Genomic DNA, 15304 nt, shown 5'->3' with positions numbered 1-15304 from the left:
AATCCAATTCCAGTTTCTACTCATTATTACTTTAAACTGAATGCATCATTTAACTTTTATATCATCTTGCTTTTATGTATTTTTCCAGACTGATTAGATTTCTTTTTTAACCAAAAGGGCAGGCCCCAGGACATTTTCTTGTGTTTAGAGTCCTCATTTGTCTCCTTGTGGGGAAGAACTTTCTCTGGATTAGAAATCCTTCCAGGCATATTAAAAGTGGCAAAATAAACTCTAGTAATGAGAAGAGAGGTTGAGGTGGTTGAATCTCCTTGGGCCTCAAATCAGTGGTGTACTGGTAAATATTTACCAATTAGCTCTTTGGGGAGCAAAAAGCCCTAGTTTGATAGCATTTGCCAATTTCCGTGGTGTAAATATTCCCACCATGGCCAATTTCAAGCCACAAGGAGACATCAGTGAAGCTAGAGCAACAAAGAGCCGTATGCGGTGGGCTCCCGGGAGCCAGTGAGGGTGAGCGGGATTCAGCATACCACTGGCCCTTAATGCCTTTGTCACCCAGAGATGCTTTGAGGTTTCCCAGTGGCCACCCAATTCCGGAGGGGGTGCAAATGAAAGTTCACAGTCCATAACTGTCATGGAGGGTTTTTAGTGACTGTTTGAAAGGGGTTTCCAGGTCACTGGAGAATAGTTGTTATTAAAAGGCAAAGGCTGTGACCATGATCCAAGAATAAGGGAAATGGACTTCATCCATCCCTTTGTACTCCAGTGGCCTGTGTCAAGAATGTCCGCTTCGGTGACTTTCTGTTTATGTGAGAATAAAGACAAAGCCTAGGATGAGGAGAGAAGGCTGTCTGTGGAAAGCAGGGGCAGGTGGGCAGGTCTCCTGGTGTGAAGAAATTAATCCCTTTGTTTCCTCTTATCTCCATCTCTCCTTCTCACCCACCTGGCCCTCCTCGTCCTCCTCCTCCTCACGCATTCCCCTGCCCTGCCCCTCTGCTCTCACTCCCCAGAGAGTTTTCCAAAGAAAGGGAGAAGGCCAAGGCTCGGGGAGATTTCCAGAAGCTTCGAGAGAAGCAGCAGCTGGAAGAGGACCTGAAGGGCTACCTGGACTGGATCACCCAGGCAGAGGACATCGACCCCGAGAATGAGGATGAAGGCATGGATGAGGAGAAGCCCCGAAACAGTGAGCAGCCATCCTGTCTTGGGCTGGGTTCTGGGAGAGGGAGGAGGCAGGGGCCAGAACAGGGAGACCTTCTACCACCAACTTATCCTTACAGTTTGTCTTCCTGGAACAACATTCAGTGCATTGATTGCAGTCATTGCTACTCATAGAAATTAGTCGCAGATGTGAAATAATTGCTGTTGATCTGTAAAGCCTCATATTCCTTTTAGATCCAAAGATTCTAAAAGACAGTTGAGATTTTGCTAAGGTGGACTTTTTTTTTTTTTTAATCGGATGTCCTCCTCCAGGCTCCATCTCTTTGGGCAAGGGGCAGATTATGGTCTTCCCATTAGAGTTTTAAAATCCCTATGGTGTAGGAAGGTAGGAATATATATTCTAACACACACACACACACACACACACACACACACACACACACACACACATAAAAATGTGTGTCTGGCTTCTTGTCCTTATGAGCAGGCATTAATTATGTCCATTGTATTCAAACTCCCCAGTTAGTTTCTGTATGTTTCTACTCATTAGTAACTGAGTTCTAACTGGGAATCTGGGAGAAGGAGCAGGTGGAGGGAAAAGGGAAGAAGACAGTCAAAGATGTGAATAGAGAATAGAATCTCTGCTCCCTCATTTCAAAACTGATTTAATACATCTATCAACTGTTCCCTTTCTGATAACTCTGCTCAAGGTGCAAATACAAAATTAAAACACACAAACAACAAGGGACTCATAACAACATAATTTAATAACCTAAGGAGACCTTTATGCTCTACTAAGTAGTTTTGCAAGTTGGAAGACAACACCTTTGATGGATTGTAACGATGAGCAATGATGCCATTGAGGGTCTTTCTGGAAAAATGCCTGGCAGCTTGTATTATACTGTTGATGGTACTGTGGAGTAGTTGATTCGTTTGTGGACTGAATGGTATGGTGAATAAATAAGTTGGCCTTGAATGACAGAGAAGCTTACCTCTAAGGCACAGGAATTGTCATCTTGGCTCCTCTCTTCATCTTAAGTCAGGTGGAGCCCCTAACTCCTGATTAATGGTGGTGAGCATGCTTCTTACCGTGTTATTAAAAATGTGCAGTATCCACTACTTGCTTAGTAATTAATTGCCATCCACAGGGACATATAGTTATTCTGTTCTCTGGCTAAAGCAAGAGCTCCCAAGGAGAAGTATGCTGCTTCCCTGCCTTGCCCATGAAGTGAATAAATTCCAGGGAGTTTCCAGAATGGAGTATTCTCTGCTGCTAGAGCAGATCACATTGACAAGGCCCATGTACCCACATTTCTGGCTAAGTTTTGGGAAGAACATACTGAATTGCCTACCCCAGTGGACAGGGTCTCTGCCACATTTTCATAAGCTCAAATATGGATGAAATTGGACTCTGGAGACTGTTGTGCCTCTCACCTCATGGCTAGAGGACACTTTTGGGTCTGCTTCTTGTCCTCGGTCAACCTGTCCTAGGAGGATAGAATGGGACCCTGGCTCCTTCAGTTGTGCGGATGATGGTCGAACAGTTCTAGGGGTTGGGGCAAGAGAATAAGTATCCAAAAAAGCAAGATACAGAGAGTAAAAAAATAACACTTGCAATGAAGTGAATGTGAGAGACTTAGGAATGGAGCCAGAAAACGGGTCCAAAGGACTGTCTACTGGGGAAGTCCAATTACAAGCAGAGTTGATGTGATTAAATTATTAAGGAATTGGCAACCTAACAGATCTGCAGGAAAGGCAAGTCTATGGCTTAGGAACTATATTCTCTTCTTCAGAACTTCATAGTTTGCCCTTCAAAACAAATACAAGGGGAGAAGTGTTGCTACAAATTACATGTGTGTCTCAACTAAAGTAATATCTTGGCCTTTGAAATTGCTAAAAGATTACAGCTTAGTGTATTTGCCAGTTCTTTTCAGTTCAAAGATTAAGTAGTCTTTTAAGGAAAAAAAGGTATTATCACTCTTCATCGATGGCTCTGGCGACTTCCGGGCAGAATCCCCATCCGCACTTGCAAGATGCACCGGTGAGACAGAGTTGGCTCCAGCACAGGGAAAGGTCATTGGCACATTCCGTGGTAGCTGGGCTTACCAAGAGGGGGCCCAAAGACTCATTTTTTTTTTCTAGGAAAAGCTACAAAACCACTGAGGAAGTAGAAGGAACAGGGGTTGGGAAGACAAGAGAGAGAAAGGGCATAGTGGGGAAGCATTTCTCTAAATAATTAGAGCAAATGATGTGGCCAGTAAAATTATATACAAAAATATATTCTAGTTCATTCATTCTTCCCTTCTTCCTTCCCTCCATCCATCCATCCATTAAGGGCAACTCTGTGCCACACACTGTTTTGGGCACTGGGGATATAGCAATGAACAAAATAGTCAAACCTACTTGCCCTCATAGAAATTATATTCTAGTGGGGAGATGGACAATAAATTAAATAGTATGTCAGAGAGTGACAAAGTAACAAGCACTGTGGAGAAAGATAAAACAGTGAGAGGGAGACAGAAGTGTTGAGATGTGACCAGGAAATACCTCACAGAAAAGGTAGCATTTGAATAAAGACTCGAAGGCAGTAAGGAAATGAAACATATAGATATTTGGGAAAAGACCATTCTGGGCAGAGGGACTAGCTCATGGAAAGGCCTTGAGGCTGACTTGGAAACAGAAGGGAGGCTAATGTGACCAGGGAGGAGTGAATAACAGGGACAGTGTTAGGAGATGAGGTTCAAGGTTAACCAAGGAGTAGATCATGAAAATCATTGTAAGAATTTGGACTTTTACCAGAGGTGAGCCAAGAAGCCCCTGGTGGTTTCGAGCTAAGAAGTGACATGACCTACACATATTTAACAGGATCCCCCCAGCTGCCATGTGAAGGCGAGCAAGGGTGAGACAGGGAGCCAGGTAGGAGGCTACTGACTCAAGAGATTGTGCTTTATCCTGGTAACATGGGGTGGTGCAGTCAGGCTCCAGAATGGCATCATTTGCTGACATACCAGATATGGGGTGTGAGAGAGAAAGAAGTCAGGGAGACCCCAAGGCGATTGTCCTCAACAGTCGTAAGAGTAGAATCATCATTTACTGATTTAGGGAAGATGATGACAAGAAAAGATGTTAGGGCAGGAGTATCAGGAAAACCATCTTGGACCTTTAAGTTTGAAATGTCCATTAGACTTCCAAGTGGAGATGTTGAGTGAGCAACTGGGATAAATCTGAGTCTGAGGAAAAGTCTGGGACAGAATTATAATTCGCAGAGTCAACATTCACCTAGCTGTGAGAGTAGGGCATAATGTAGACAGAAGTGAGACGTATCCTAAGAACTTGGGCCCCAGTGATGTTTGGAGACAGGAGTGATGAAGAAGAACCAGCGAGGGAGACTTAGAAAGGTATGGCCAGACAGACAGGAGGAAAAGTGAAGGAGGGTCCATGCTGCCCTGAGGCCAAGCAGAGTGAGCACGCAAAGCTGGTCATTGGGCTTAGCAATGTGGAGGTCACCAGTGGGTGAAACGGTGAAGCTCAAAGCTTGAGGGCAAATGAGAGTCTTCTTTTGTGAGTCTCTTGAGTCTAGATACTTCACAGAATGGTATCAGGCATTGTTTGCAGACCTCCTGTTGTTGGCATGACCTAGCTGTGAGCTATCTAAGGGTTTCCAGAAAGGGGAGAGGAGGAGACTCATGCAATCCAGCCTGCCGGTGCCACTAAGGAGGGGTGTAAAGCCCAGCCTTGCATTCTATCTCCATCTCCAGTCATTTTAGTACTAGCCATTGCCTCCGTGATTGGTTACAGACAGCCTTGGGAAAAGGAGAAAATGATACTCAAGAGCTATTTTGGTGCCAAAAAGAAGAGAAGCAAGCAAGGGACGTGCTTGTGCACCATTGCATTTGTGCTACTTCCAAAGCAGGCAGCCACATGGGTCTTGGCCTCCAAGCCCTGCTCCTCCTGGGTAAAGACTAGGGTAATGTGGAGGCCTCCCTCTCCCTCTGAGTGGCAACAAGCATCCCTTGTGAAGTCACCACCAGCAAAACTATCACTGCTGCCGGGAGCCCATGGTCACCAGGAGAGATGCGCTGCTCCAAGGGACGGGCCCGTTTTCCAGCTTCAATGTCGAATCTGATAGAAGGCCAGTCATTAGAGAGAGAGAAGCCATAGAGAAAGAGATAAAGTCAGAAATTTCTTCTTTCTTTTTCCTCCTCAAGATAAAAAAAAATGCATTTATTAAGTATCTATCCATATGGGAATCTCTGTATCATGCCATTAAGGCAATTTAAATGCACTCCCAGCCCTCTAAAGCTTGCAGTCTAAGACAGACATTTATGTGGATGAGCATATCAAAGACAGACAGACGGTAGAACCAAAACATTGAATTTCCACATAGATAAGCAGGATTAAATATTTACACCAGTGGTGTTCAGTTATGTGACTCGGGAGCCACTTTTGCAATCATCATTAGCTGACGGAGCCGCATGACTGCTATATGCCCTGCAGAGTCTAGGATAGTGGATTATTGAAATACGGACATTTGAGGGCTTATGAGAGCTTCAGGTTACCCACAAAAGGGCCCCATGTGGCTTGAGAGCAGTAATCTGAGTATCATCGATTTACATTATATACGTGTCAAGGGTATGTGTATCATTATTTCAAGCTTTTTTTTTTTTACATTTTCATCAGAATAATCAGCATTTACCCTGGACTTAACCTGTGGTCAGGGGTTACCACACGTCTACATTTCTGTGACAGGACCCACCAAGGATCTGGCTCTGCAATCTTGAGAAGAAACACTAACTATTGTCTTTTCCTTGATTCCCTTCTTACCTTGCACCCTTTAATTATCAGGTGTTAGAGGACCATCCTGACCCCATGCTACTCAGTGAAGCAAACTCTGTGCAGACCCCAGATATCTCTTGTCCCCCGCATTAACTCCAGCTGGTCCTGATCGGGGCCCTAAAACTTTAGTGTCGGAATGTGGCCTTAGAGATAAGGTGAGGAATCTAGAGTCCAACACAGGAACCACTCCCCTGGGCTGATGATTAGAGAGGGCAGGACTCGGAGCCAGGTCCCCTGATTCCCCATATAGGACTCTCTCCACCACACTATGGTGCTCCTCACGGAAGCCTTATCAGACGGCTCTGGGCAACAGCCGTCCCTAACTGTCCCTCTGTGCTCCCATGACCCTTGGGGTGTGTTCCCCTCTTCACATGCCTGCTAGTCTACACTGTGAGGTCCTCAGCTAGCTGCCCTTAATTCACCCTATGTCCCTAGTCCCTGACAAAGCCCCAGCCGTGGGAATATTACCACACATAGAAGTCAAGTGATTTAGAAGAGTTTGTGAGTACCTGTCCATAAAGTTTTGGCAGAGCATCTTCTGCCCTACCCTGGGCAGAGAAGCTCAGACCATCACCAGACTTGAGTAAAGCTTCCTCATTCTGTCTGTTCAAAGTGACTCTCTTGTGGCATCACTGATGACTCCCTTTCCAAGCGCTCTCTGCTAGTTCTGAATCACTCTCGGTCTTGCAAAGTGCCATTTGAAACCAGGCAGAAGGGCACGGAACTCCTAGAAGCAAGGATAGTGGCAAGGTAGGAAGATTGCAATGTCATGGGAAGGTGTGGGGAGCTCTTGAGAAATGATGGAGTACCGTTCCCTGAAGATGCTGGCTATACACTGGGGCTCTGCCATGAGACTCCTTCATGGATCCTTCTGGCTCTGACTGGTGTTAATCAGTACCCCTGGGCAGGGCCCCTGGACCCAGGATTGTGTGCAGTACCTCACATGGGGGATCATGTCATCTTGAGCCCCAGGTGGGCATTCCCACAGGTAGCACTTCTGCCTTTGGAGCAGAGCCTGGCCCTACAAGCGTGTAGATGCCCTTGTCCCGGCCTGGAGAGCAGGGGAGAGCTACTGGAGGGGTGGTATTGAATATACAGTGAGAAGTTAGGGGTGTCAATCTCACCGAGCGGCCAGAGATTTCTTAAAAGCAAAACCAGTTTTGGGTAAAGCTTGCTGACTTGGAGCTGTTGGGAGACCATGACAGCCTTCTCAGTGAACAATGGCTGTAGGCTCCTGGAGAAATGGAGGAGAAAAAGCCACATAGCATTTTGACAGATTTTGATGGCCTGCCCACACCAGCCTTAGGTCAGTGTATAGGTGCCTGACTGGTCTGTGACATCATAGGTTAGTTAAGGGCCCTGTTCCTGCTCGGGAGGCTCCTATTCACCCTTTCCTACCACACCACCCCCACCCACTCTGGGAGACTCCCAGTCCACAGCGCCCTCTCAAGACAGAAGGAAGCTTGCTGCATCCTTGCAGAGCCCAGGGCTCCGTGGTGATGCCATAGGAAGCAGAATGAGGCACGCTGGAGGCAGACAACAGAATCCACAGGGCCATGTCTTTAGGGGGACTCGTGCCAAAACACAGTTACACCCAACAAGCTCTAGAAGACAAATGGTTACATTTATGGTGAGGAATATAGTCAACGCCAGCTGAGAAACGTACCAGAAAAGGGCTTCTTACACCTTTTTAAGACACCTGCCTTTGTCTTGGTTTACCCTTTACTGCCTAATGCCCATGGCAGCAAGCACACAGCCAGGCACTTGCTAGGCAATGCTGCGGTTTCCCAGAGACACAGGATTACCCACCGAGCCAACGGATGACTCCCTGCCGCTCTTGCCATGTGAAGGGGATGAGTGGGAGCTGTTTTCCTGGGAGCACTGGCCAACCACGTGCCCAGCAGGGGGCAGAGCAAAGAGACTGTTAGCTCTTGAAGGACTGAGCAAGACCAGGACTCCTCGGCGGGGCCCCAGAACTTGGAAGGCCCCCTTCTTCTCCAGTGCCTGATGGACAGCACCCTCTGCCCTCCAGCCAGGGTCTCAGCCCAAACCAGCGTCTTGTGAGCCCTCTTCTGTCTCAGCGGCTTCTCCACCCTACCGGCTACCAGGCACTGGGCTAGATAGAAGGGCTTCTTCCTCCTCCCTCCTCCTCCTCCCTCCTCCTCTTTTGTACCCTCCCTCCGTTCAGTCAGCTACCATATCTTATCAGTTGTCCTCCCCTCACCAACCAAAGTCCCCTCGCCCGCCCTCGCCCTCCCCTCTTCTCCTCCTCTCTTCCCCAAGGCAGTAGCCACCTGGCTGCCCTGCCCCCAGCCCCACGTCCACACCCTGCATGATATAGCAGAATTCCTGTATTTCTAGAGCTGACATGTCAATCCCCTGCTCAAAAGCTCTGAATGTCTCTCCACAGCTGCAAAATAAAACCTAAACATTTTCTTTCTTTTTTTTTTTAGATTTTATTTTTATTTATTTGACAGAGAGAGACACAGTGAGAGAGGGAACACTAGCAGACGGAGTGGGAGAGGGAGAGGCAGGCTTCCCTGGGATCACGACCCGAGCCGAAGGCAGCCACTGCACGACTGAGCCACCCAGGCGCCCCGCCTAAACATTTTCTATCTGTATTCTCAGCACCTCAGATCTATCCCAGCCAATAGCTTCAACATATCACTCCCTACTGCCCTTCAACAAAACCAGACTACTCTTATTTTCCAAATAGGCCTGCTAATTTCTCTCTTCTGGACTCTCATGTGTCTCTGCCTGGAATACCCTCTCCCTCCTCACCTTCACTTGCCTGCTCCAACCCTGCCTAGTCCCCCCGGCCTCTCCCTCCCAGGACAGGCACTGGCAGACAGGCTCAACCTCTGCCCCACCTCCCCAGTGTGAGTGGGCATGGCCCAGCCCTTGGGAGGCAAAGACTATGCTTTACCAACTTCTTATTCACTCTCCCACTTAGCATCGAGGACAGTGATTTATATTTAATAGACTTCTCCCCTCCAAAAATACTGAACTGAACGTGAATTGAATCCAGCTCTGTGGATCAAGAATATTAAGGTTTTATATCTCTCCATTGCTACCTACCTGGCCAAATACCCTTTGTCTAGTCTTAACCATACTCACAGTAGGCCCTTGGAAAATGTATCATCATTGACAGTGTGGGTAGAAATGATTTACGGGCTGAGGAAGTGGGCCTAGAAGAACAGTTGGAAGGACCTAGAATTATAGACCCTGAAAGAGAAAGCTGGATGGTCAATGGAGCAAAGGGGTGAGATCCCTCACTCCCACATTCTCTCCCTGAAAGGGAGTCATTGTTCCATAGCTTGTGGTTTTTGGATTCTGAGATTGGATAGTTGACACATATTAGCCCTTTATGGGCTCTCCTGATAGAGGCAGGGCAGGGGCAAAGGCATGACAGGGGACGTATTTTTCCTTGCATGCAAGGGGGAAAGATATAGATTATCTCATTTAATCCTCCCCAAGATAATCTTATGTGGGTACTCCTATCCTCATTTTATAGATGGGAACACTGAGGCTCAGAGAAATTCACTTGTTCATGTCACATAGCTTGTGCATTGCCCCTAACCTCAGCTAGGTAGGCCTTGAGCCCAGTTCTGCTGACTCTGTACTATACTCCTTTATACTCCTAATACCATAGTCCCACCCCTCAGTGATGTCAGGACTGTCCTTCTCCTCCAACCAGAAGGGAACTAGAAGAGGGCCCTGCTAACCCCCTGGAGGCCAGAGTAGCCTCTTCATCTCCTTCGTTATAGCATTTATCACCTTCTGTCTAATGGGCAAAGCAAGATGGACAGAGAAAAGAAGGAGAGGGGAGGGCAGCAGAGGGGAAACAGTGGCAGGGAAAACTGATCTTGAATGTTAACACAAAGGGGCATGAGCTTAGTTTTTAAAGAAAGAGAGAAAAGATGAGCTTTATGATTATAAGAACTATGTTTGAAGCATGAAAGGAAGTCATGGCATTATCTTGTTCAAGCAAAAAAAAACAAATAAGTTAACTGAGATCAAAAACTATCCATCTCGTTGCGGGGAGAAGGGGAGGAACCCAGCTGGCTCAGTCAGTAGAGCATGTGACTCTTGATCCCAAGGTCATGAGTTCAAGCCCCATGCTGGGCACTGAGCCTATTTAAAATAAAAAATAAAATACATTTAATCTTTTTATATTCTTTTAATTTGTTTATTTTATTTTATTGTTATGTTAATCACCATACATTACATCATTAGTTTTTGATGTAGTGTTCCATGATTCATTGTTTGTGCATAACACCCAGTGCTCCATGCAGAACGTGCCCTCTTTAATACCCATCACCGGGCTAACCCATCCCCCCACCCTCCTCCCCTCTAGAACCCTCAGTTTGTTTCTCAGAGTCCATCGTCTCTCATGGTTCGTCTCTCCCTCCGATTTCCCTCCTTCATTTTTCCCTTCCTTCTCCTAATGTCCTCCATGATGTTCCTTATGTTCCACAAATAAGTGAAGCCATATGGTAATTGACTTTCTCTGCTTGACTTATTTCACTGAGCATAATCTCCTCCAATCCCATCCATGTTGATGTAGAAGTTGGGTATTCATTCTTCCTGATGGCTGAGTAATATTCCATTATATATATATATGAACCAAATCTTCTTTATCCATTCGTCCATTGAAGGACATCTAGGCTCCTTCCACAGTCTGGCTATTGCGGACATTGCTGCTATGAACATTGGGGTGCTTATGGCCCTTCTTTTCACTACATCTGCGTCTTTGGGGTAAATACCAAGTAGTGCAATTGCTGGGTCGTAGGGTAGCTTTATTTTTAATTTTTTGAGGAACCTCCACACTGTTTTCCAAAGTGGCTGTACCAACTTGCATTCCCACCAACAGTGTAAGAGGGTTCCCCTTTCTCCACAACCTCTCCAGCATTTGTTGTTTCTTGCCTTGTCAACTTTTGCCATTTTAACTGGTGTAAGGTGGTATCTCAGTGTGGTTTTGATTTGAATTTCCCTGATGGCTAATGACGATGAACATTTTTTCATGTGTCTGTTAGCCATTTGTATGTCTTCTTTGGAGAAGTGTCTGTTCATGTCTTCTGCCCATTTTTTGACTTGATTATTTGTTTTTTGGGCGCTGAGTTTGAGAAGTTCTTTATAGATCTTGGGTATCAGTCCTTTGTCTATAGTATCATTTGCAAAAATCTTCTCCCATTCTGTGGGTTGCCTCTTTGTTTTGTTGACTGTTTCCTTTGTTGTGCAGAAGGTTTTTATCTTGATGAAGTCCCAAAAGTTCATTTTTGCTTTTGTTTCCCTTGCCTTTGGGGACATGTTTTGAAAGAAGTTGCTGTGGCCGACGTCAAAGAGGTTACTGCCTATGTTCTCCTCTAGGATTTTGATGGAGTCCTGTCTCACAATGAGGTCTTTCATCCATTTTGAGTTTATCTTTGTGTATGGTGTAAGACAATGGTCGAGTTTCATTCTTCTGTATATAGCTGTCCAATTTTCCCAGCGCCATTTATTGAAGAGACTGTCTTTTTTCCATTGCATATTTTCCTGCTTTGTCAAAAATTATATCACCATAGAGTTGAGGGTCCATATCTGGGCTCTCTATTCTGTTCCATTGGTCGCTGTGTCTGTTTTTGTGCCAGTACCATGCTGTCTTAGTGATCACGGCTTTGTAATATAGCTTGAAATCAGGCAACATGATGCCCCCAGCTTTGTTTTTCTCTTTCAACATTTCTTTGGCAATTCGGGGTCTTTTCTGCATTTAATCTTTTTTTAAAAATCCATTTGGAATGGTTTGAGTGATAGTCTTGCTTAAAAGAAAACACATGAATTATATGACCCATCAGAGTTTCTTTCAGTTCAGGGCCCCTTTTGGACTTGATTAGAGGAGAGTGCTGTCAACCAGAAGGCTCCAGGAATAAGGTGTTCTAGCTCAGTGACCATCCACTCTCCTGTCTTGCCAAACCCACCATGAGGGGTGTGATATAGTTTGTGACGATGCAGGATTATGCAGTGCTGCAGGGCCATCCCTTCCAGGCCTCTGATAATCCCAGGAACGTTGGCATGATTGGGACCCAGAAGAAGAATCTCTGGCCAGGGACAGCCTCACAGTGAGGAGTTCATATGTGGTGTTTTTGGAGAGGTCTTGTCACCTACCTGAAGCCACAAAACCCTTTGACCAATGGATCTGCCCACTCAGCCTCACCCATTGTAGGCGCACAGTAAAGTGCTGACTTGATTTTAATTTGGTGCTTTGCAAATGGGATCGACATACCTGGGAGCTGGAAGTAGCTCAGCAAAGGTATCAAAGGGAAGATGAAGCATCCTAAATTTCCCTTTGATCCATTTCCTCCAATAACCAGTGCTCAGCCCCCAAACAGAACCCCCCACAGTACAGTTGTCTTTGGCTCCCAACACCCACCCCTCCCTTCCTTCCACATAAAGTCTGGGAGATAAAAGCCCCATGTCACATCAACATATATTACCTGTCAGAAGGCTGTTCTTGAAGGAGAAGGAGTGAGAGCTCTTGCCTCTGTCATTGCTTGCTGAGGTGGGAGATCATCACCTGGTGACGGAGGGAGATTAACTACATACTGTATTTCCATCATCGGGGAACGTGGTATGGGAGGCCAGTGGAAGGGGCACAGACATTGAGATTGCTGGCCTTACAGTGGTAGAACAGTCTGGGGGAGACCTCCTGGGGTCATGCACATGCTCACTTGATAGAGACATTTGTGCATTCGCTCAATACATCTTTAAGTACCAACTGGCCACTCAGAATACCAAGATAAATAAACACAGTCAGTGTCCTAAGGGGACTTACAGCCTAGTGAAGGAGACAGATGCACAAACAGGTTACAGCAGTGAGTTGAAGGGATGAACAAGGTACTGGAGAAATACAGAGGTGAGGGAGTAGCATTTGGAAGAGAGTGGACGGGGCTGCCTCCCCAGGCAATGACTCCGAAGGGGTGCCATTTCAGTCAGGGTGGGCTAATCGTTGCCATAAACAATCCGAGAATCGAGTCTGCCACTTGACACAGTGAAGGCCACTTCTGGCTCCATGGTTCAGTGTGGGTTTGGCGTTGGTAGGAGGGGAAGTTCCCCTCCACACAGGCTTCGGGAATCAGGGCTTCTTCCTGCTCGCAGCTCTACCACCCTCTGGGCCTCAGAGGCCTCCATGGATGCCCTGCAACTGGCCAGCAGAAGAGGCAAGAGAGAGGGAGTGTGAAGGCCAGGTGTAGGAGTGTGAGCACAGCTCCCCTCCCCACCTCATCGGCCAGAAGAGTTCTCAGCTCCAGCTGGCTTCCAGAACATAGCCTAGCTATGTGCTGGGGTAGAGGGGCGGGAAGAGGGGAGAACAACTGGAGTTGCTTGGACACATGGCAGGGGTTGTGCCACCCACGGTCTGGGAGCAGTTCACAAGGCCTTTAAAAGGAGGAGAAAGGCATTGTAAGCTGAGGAAGCCACATATATCACGTGTAGAGGCAAGTAACAGGAGGAGGAAGGAGACGACGTTACTTTAGGGTGCATGGGGAGATACCAAAGATTGAGCCAAGAAGGAAGCCAGCCCTGGTCCCAGAGGGCTTCAGAGATGGCCCTCATTCTGTGGATAAGGAGGAGCCACCAAAGAGACTTAAGCAGAGGTCACTGTTGAAAGGCCCCCACGACCTTGATGGGAAGCAGTGGTTGGAAGGAGGGAGAAACTGGAAGCAGGGAGGTTAGTCATTTCTGGGGCTGATATGGCTGAAATGAGGATCAAAGAGGGAGAACGCATTGCAAAGGTGGCCTTCCACCAGTCGCCTGCATCCACTAGGACAGTCCTGGGGGCGAGCCGACCAAGGAGCCTTTGGAATAAATTCCCTGTGCTTTTCCAGACCCAGAGATGGTGGAGGGATTACAGCAGTGTCCTGGCCTCCTGAAGGACTCCCCCCAGGAGCTGGTTTTTCCTGTCTGGGAGCTGTCCATGCTTGGACCCTGCTGTTCCAGGCCTGTTTCTATCCATGACCACAAACACACCAATAAGCAGTACCTTTCCCCCAACAGGTACCACATGTAGAATTCAAGTGACTCTGCCTCATTTAATCCCTGCCCTTATGATTAAGTGGCTTATGAAAAAAAAAAAAAAAGGTTGAGTAACAACCCCAAACATAGGGCTTTGATGGCTCCATCCTTCAGGATTACTTCATCAAATGGAAATGCACATGCCTCTGGTGATAACTGCAGTGTTTCCAGAAGAGATTTATGCTCCCATATAATAGGAAAGATTTCATCCTCTTAAATAACTGTAGTACCTGCTGTAAGTGCTGTGCTATGAATCACTGTGATCACTTGTGTTTAAGCCTCGTGGTTAGTGGGACGGGGCTAGAGCCTGGTCAGAACAACAGAGAATCGCCCTAAGGGAGTTGCTCTATAGAAAGGTGATCCCTTGGGAAGATGGATGGAACTCTTCAAACCAGAAGGCAGAATGTCAGTGCTAGGCTGGGCTGCAGGCAGGGGGAAGAGGGAGAACTGGAGCAGAGAAGGCCGGGCCAGTTAAGGCTTATTCCCACCGCCGTCCAGGCTGCTGTAACAAATTCCCATAGACTGCCTGGCTTAAACACCAGACATTTATTTCTCATAGTTCTGGAGGCTAGAAGTCCAAGATCGGAGTGCCAGCATGGTCAAGTTCTTGGTGAGGCTCCTCTTCCTGTTTATAGAAGGCTGTCTTCTTGCTGTGTCCTGATGTGGTAAAAAGAGCGCAAGCCATCTCCCTGACCTCTTGTTTTAAGGCCACTAATCCCAATCTTAAAGGCTCTATACGCATGACCTAGTGACCTCCCAAAGGCCCCACCTCCAAATACCATCACACTGGGATTAGGGTTTCAACATACGGATTTGGGGCAACACAAACATTCAGTCCATTGCAGTGACCTTTCTGTGTCCCTATACTAGGCCCTGGATTGCTTCTTTAGCCAAGTGGATGACTCTAGCACAATCAGAAAATCACAGAATCCTAAAGTCCCAGGGCACACAGGGGTCTCCAGGTCACTGAGTCTATCTCCCAGCCTTTGGGCAGAACCACACAGCTTCCAGTCATGCCTTACCTACCTGTTAAGTGTCCTGGGGGCTAAAAGAAGCATCTGGATTGTTTCTGTAGGGCCCTATCTCCTCTAAGGCTGGTTTGTTTTCTGAAGACAGCAAAGGGCAGATTTCCTCCCCACTCACAGTGCTCACAAACTTACTTTCTCTCAAAGATGCATGCAGGTTTCAGCACTCCCAGGGAAGATCACAGAATGTGCTCAAGGGTAACATAGTGGGAACTGGGCAAAGGCCTCCCAGAACAGAACAATCAGTGTTCTTCATTTCCGAGCACCTGACTTCAAGC

General features: G+C 46.9%; 1 protein-coding gene across 1 annotated transcript in view; it reads left to right on the top strand.

Moving 5' to 3' along the window:
* The window catches only part of CACNA1C (calcium voltage-gated channel subunit alpha1 C), a 649850-nt gene that overhangs the window by 457234 nt on the left and 177312 nt on the right, over positions 1-15304 (top strand). The window contains exon 9 of the mRNA XM_073887000.1: positions 969-1141. Coding sequence (XP_073743101.1) covers positions 969-1141 — 173 coding nt within the window. The remainder of the gene's footprint in view (positions 1-968; positions 1142-15304) is intronic.

The sequence above is a fragment of the Callorhinus ursinus genome, unplaced genomic scaffold, assembly GCF_003265705.2.
Source record: "Callorhinus ursinus isolate GAN/ISIS: 27379988/994484 unplaced genomic scaffold, GSC_fseal_2.0 scaffold74, whole genome shotgun sequence".
Lineage (NCBI taxonomy): Eukaryota > Metazoa > Chordata > Mammalia > Carnivora > Otariidae > Callorhinus > Callorhinus ursinus.
This window is presented reverse-complemented; position numbering and strand designations above follow the sequence as displayed.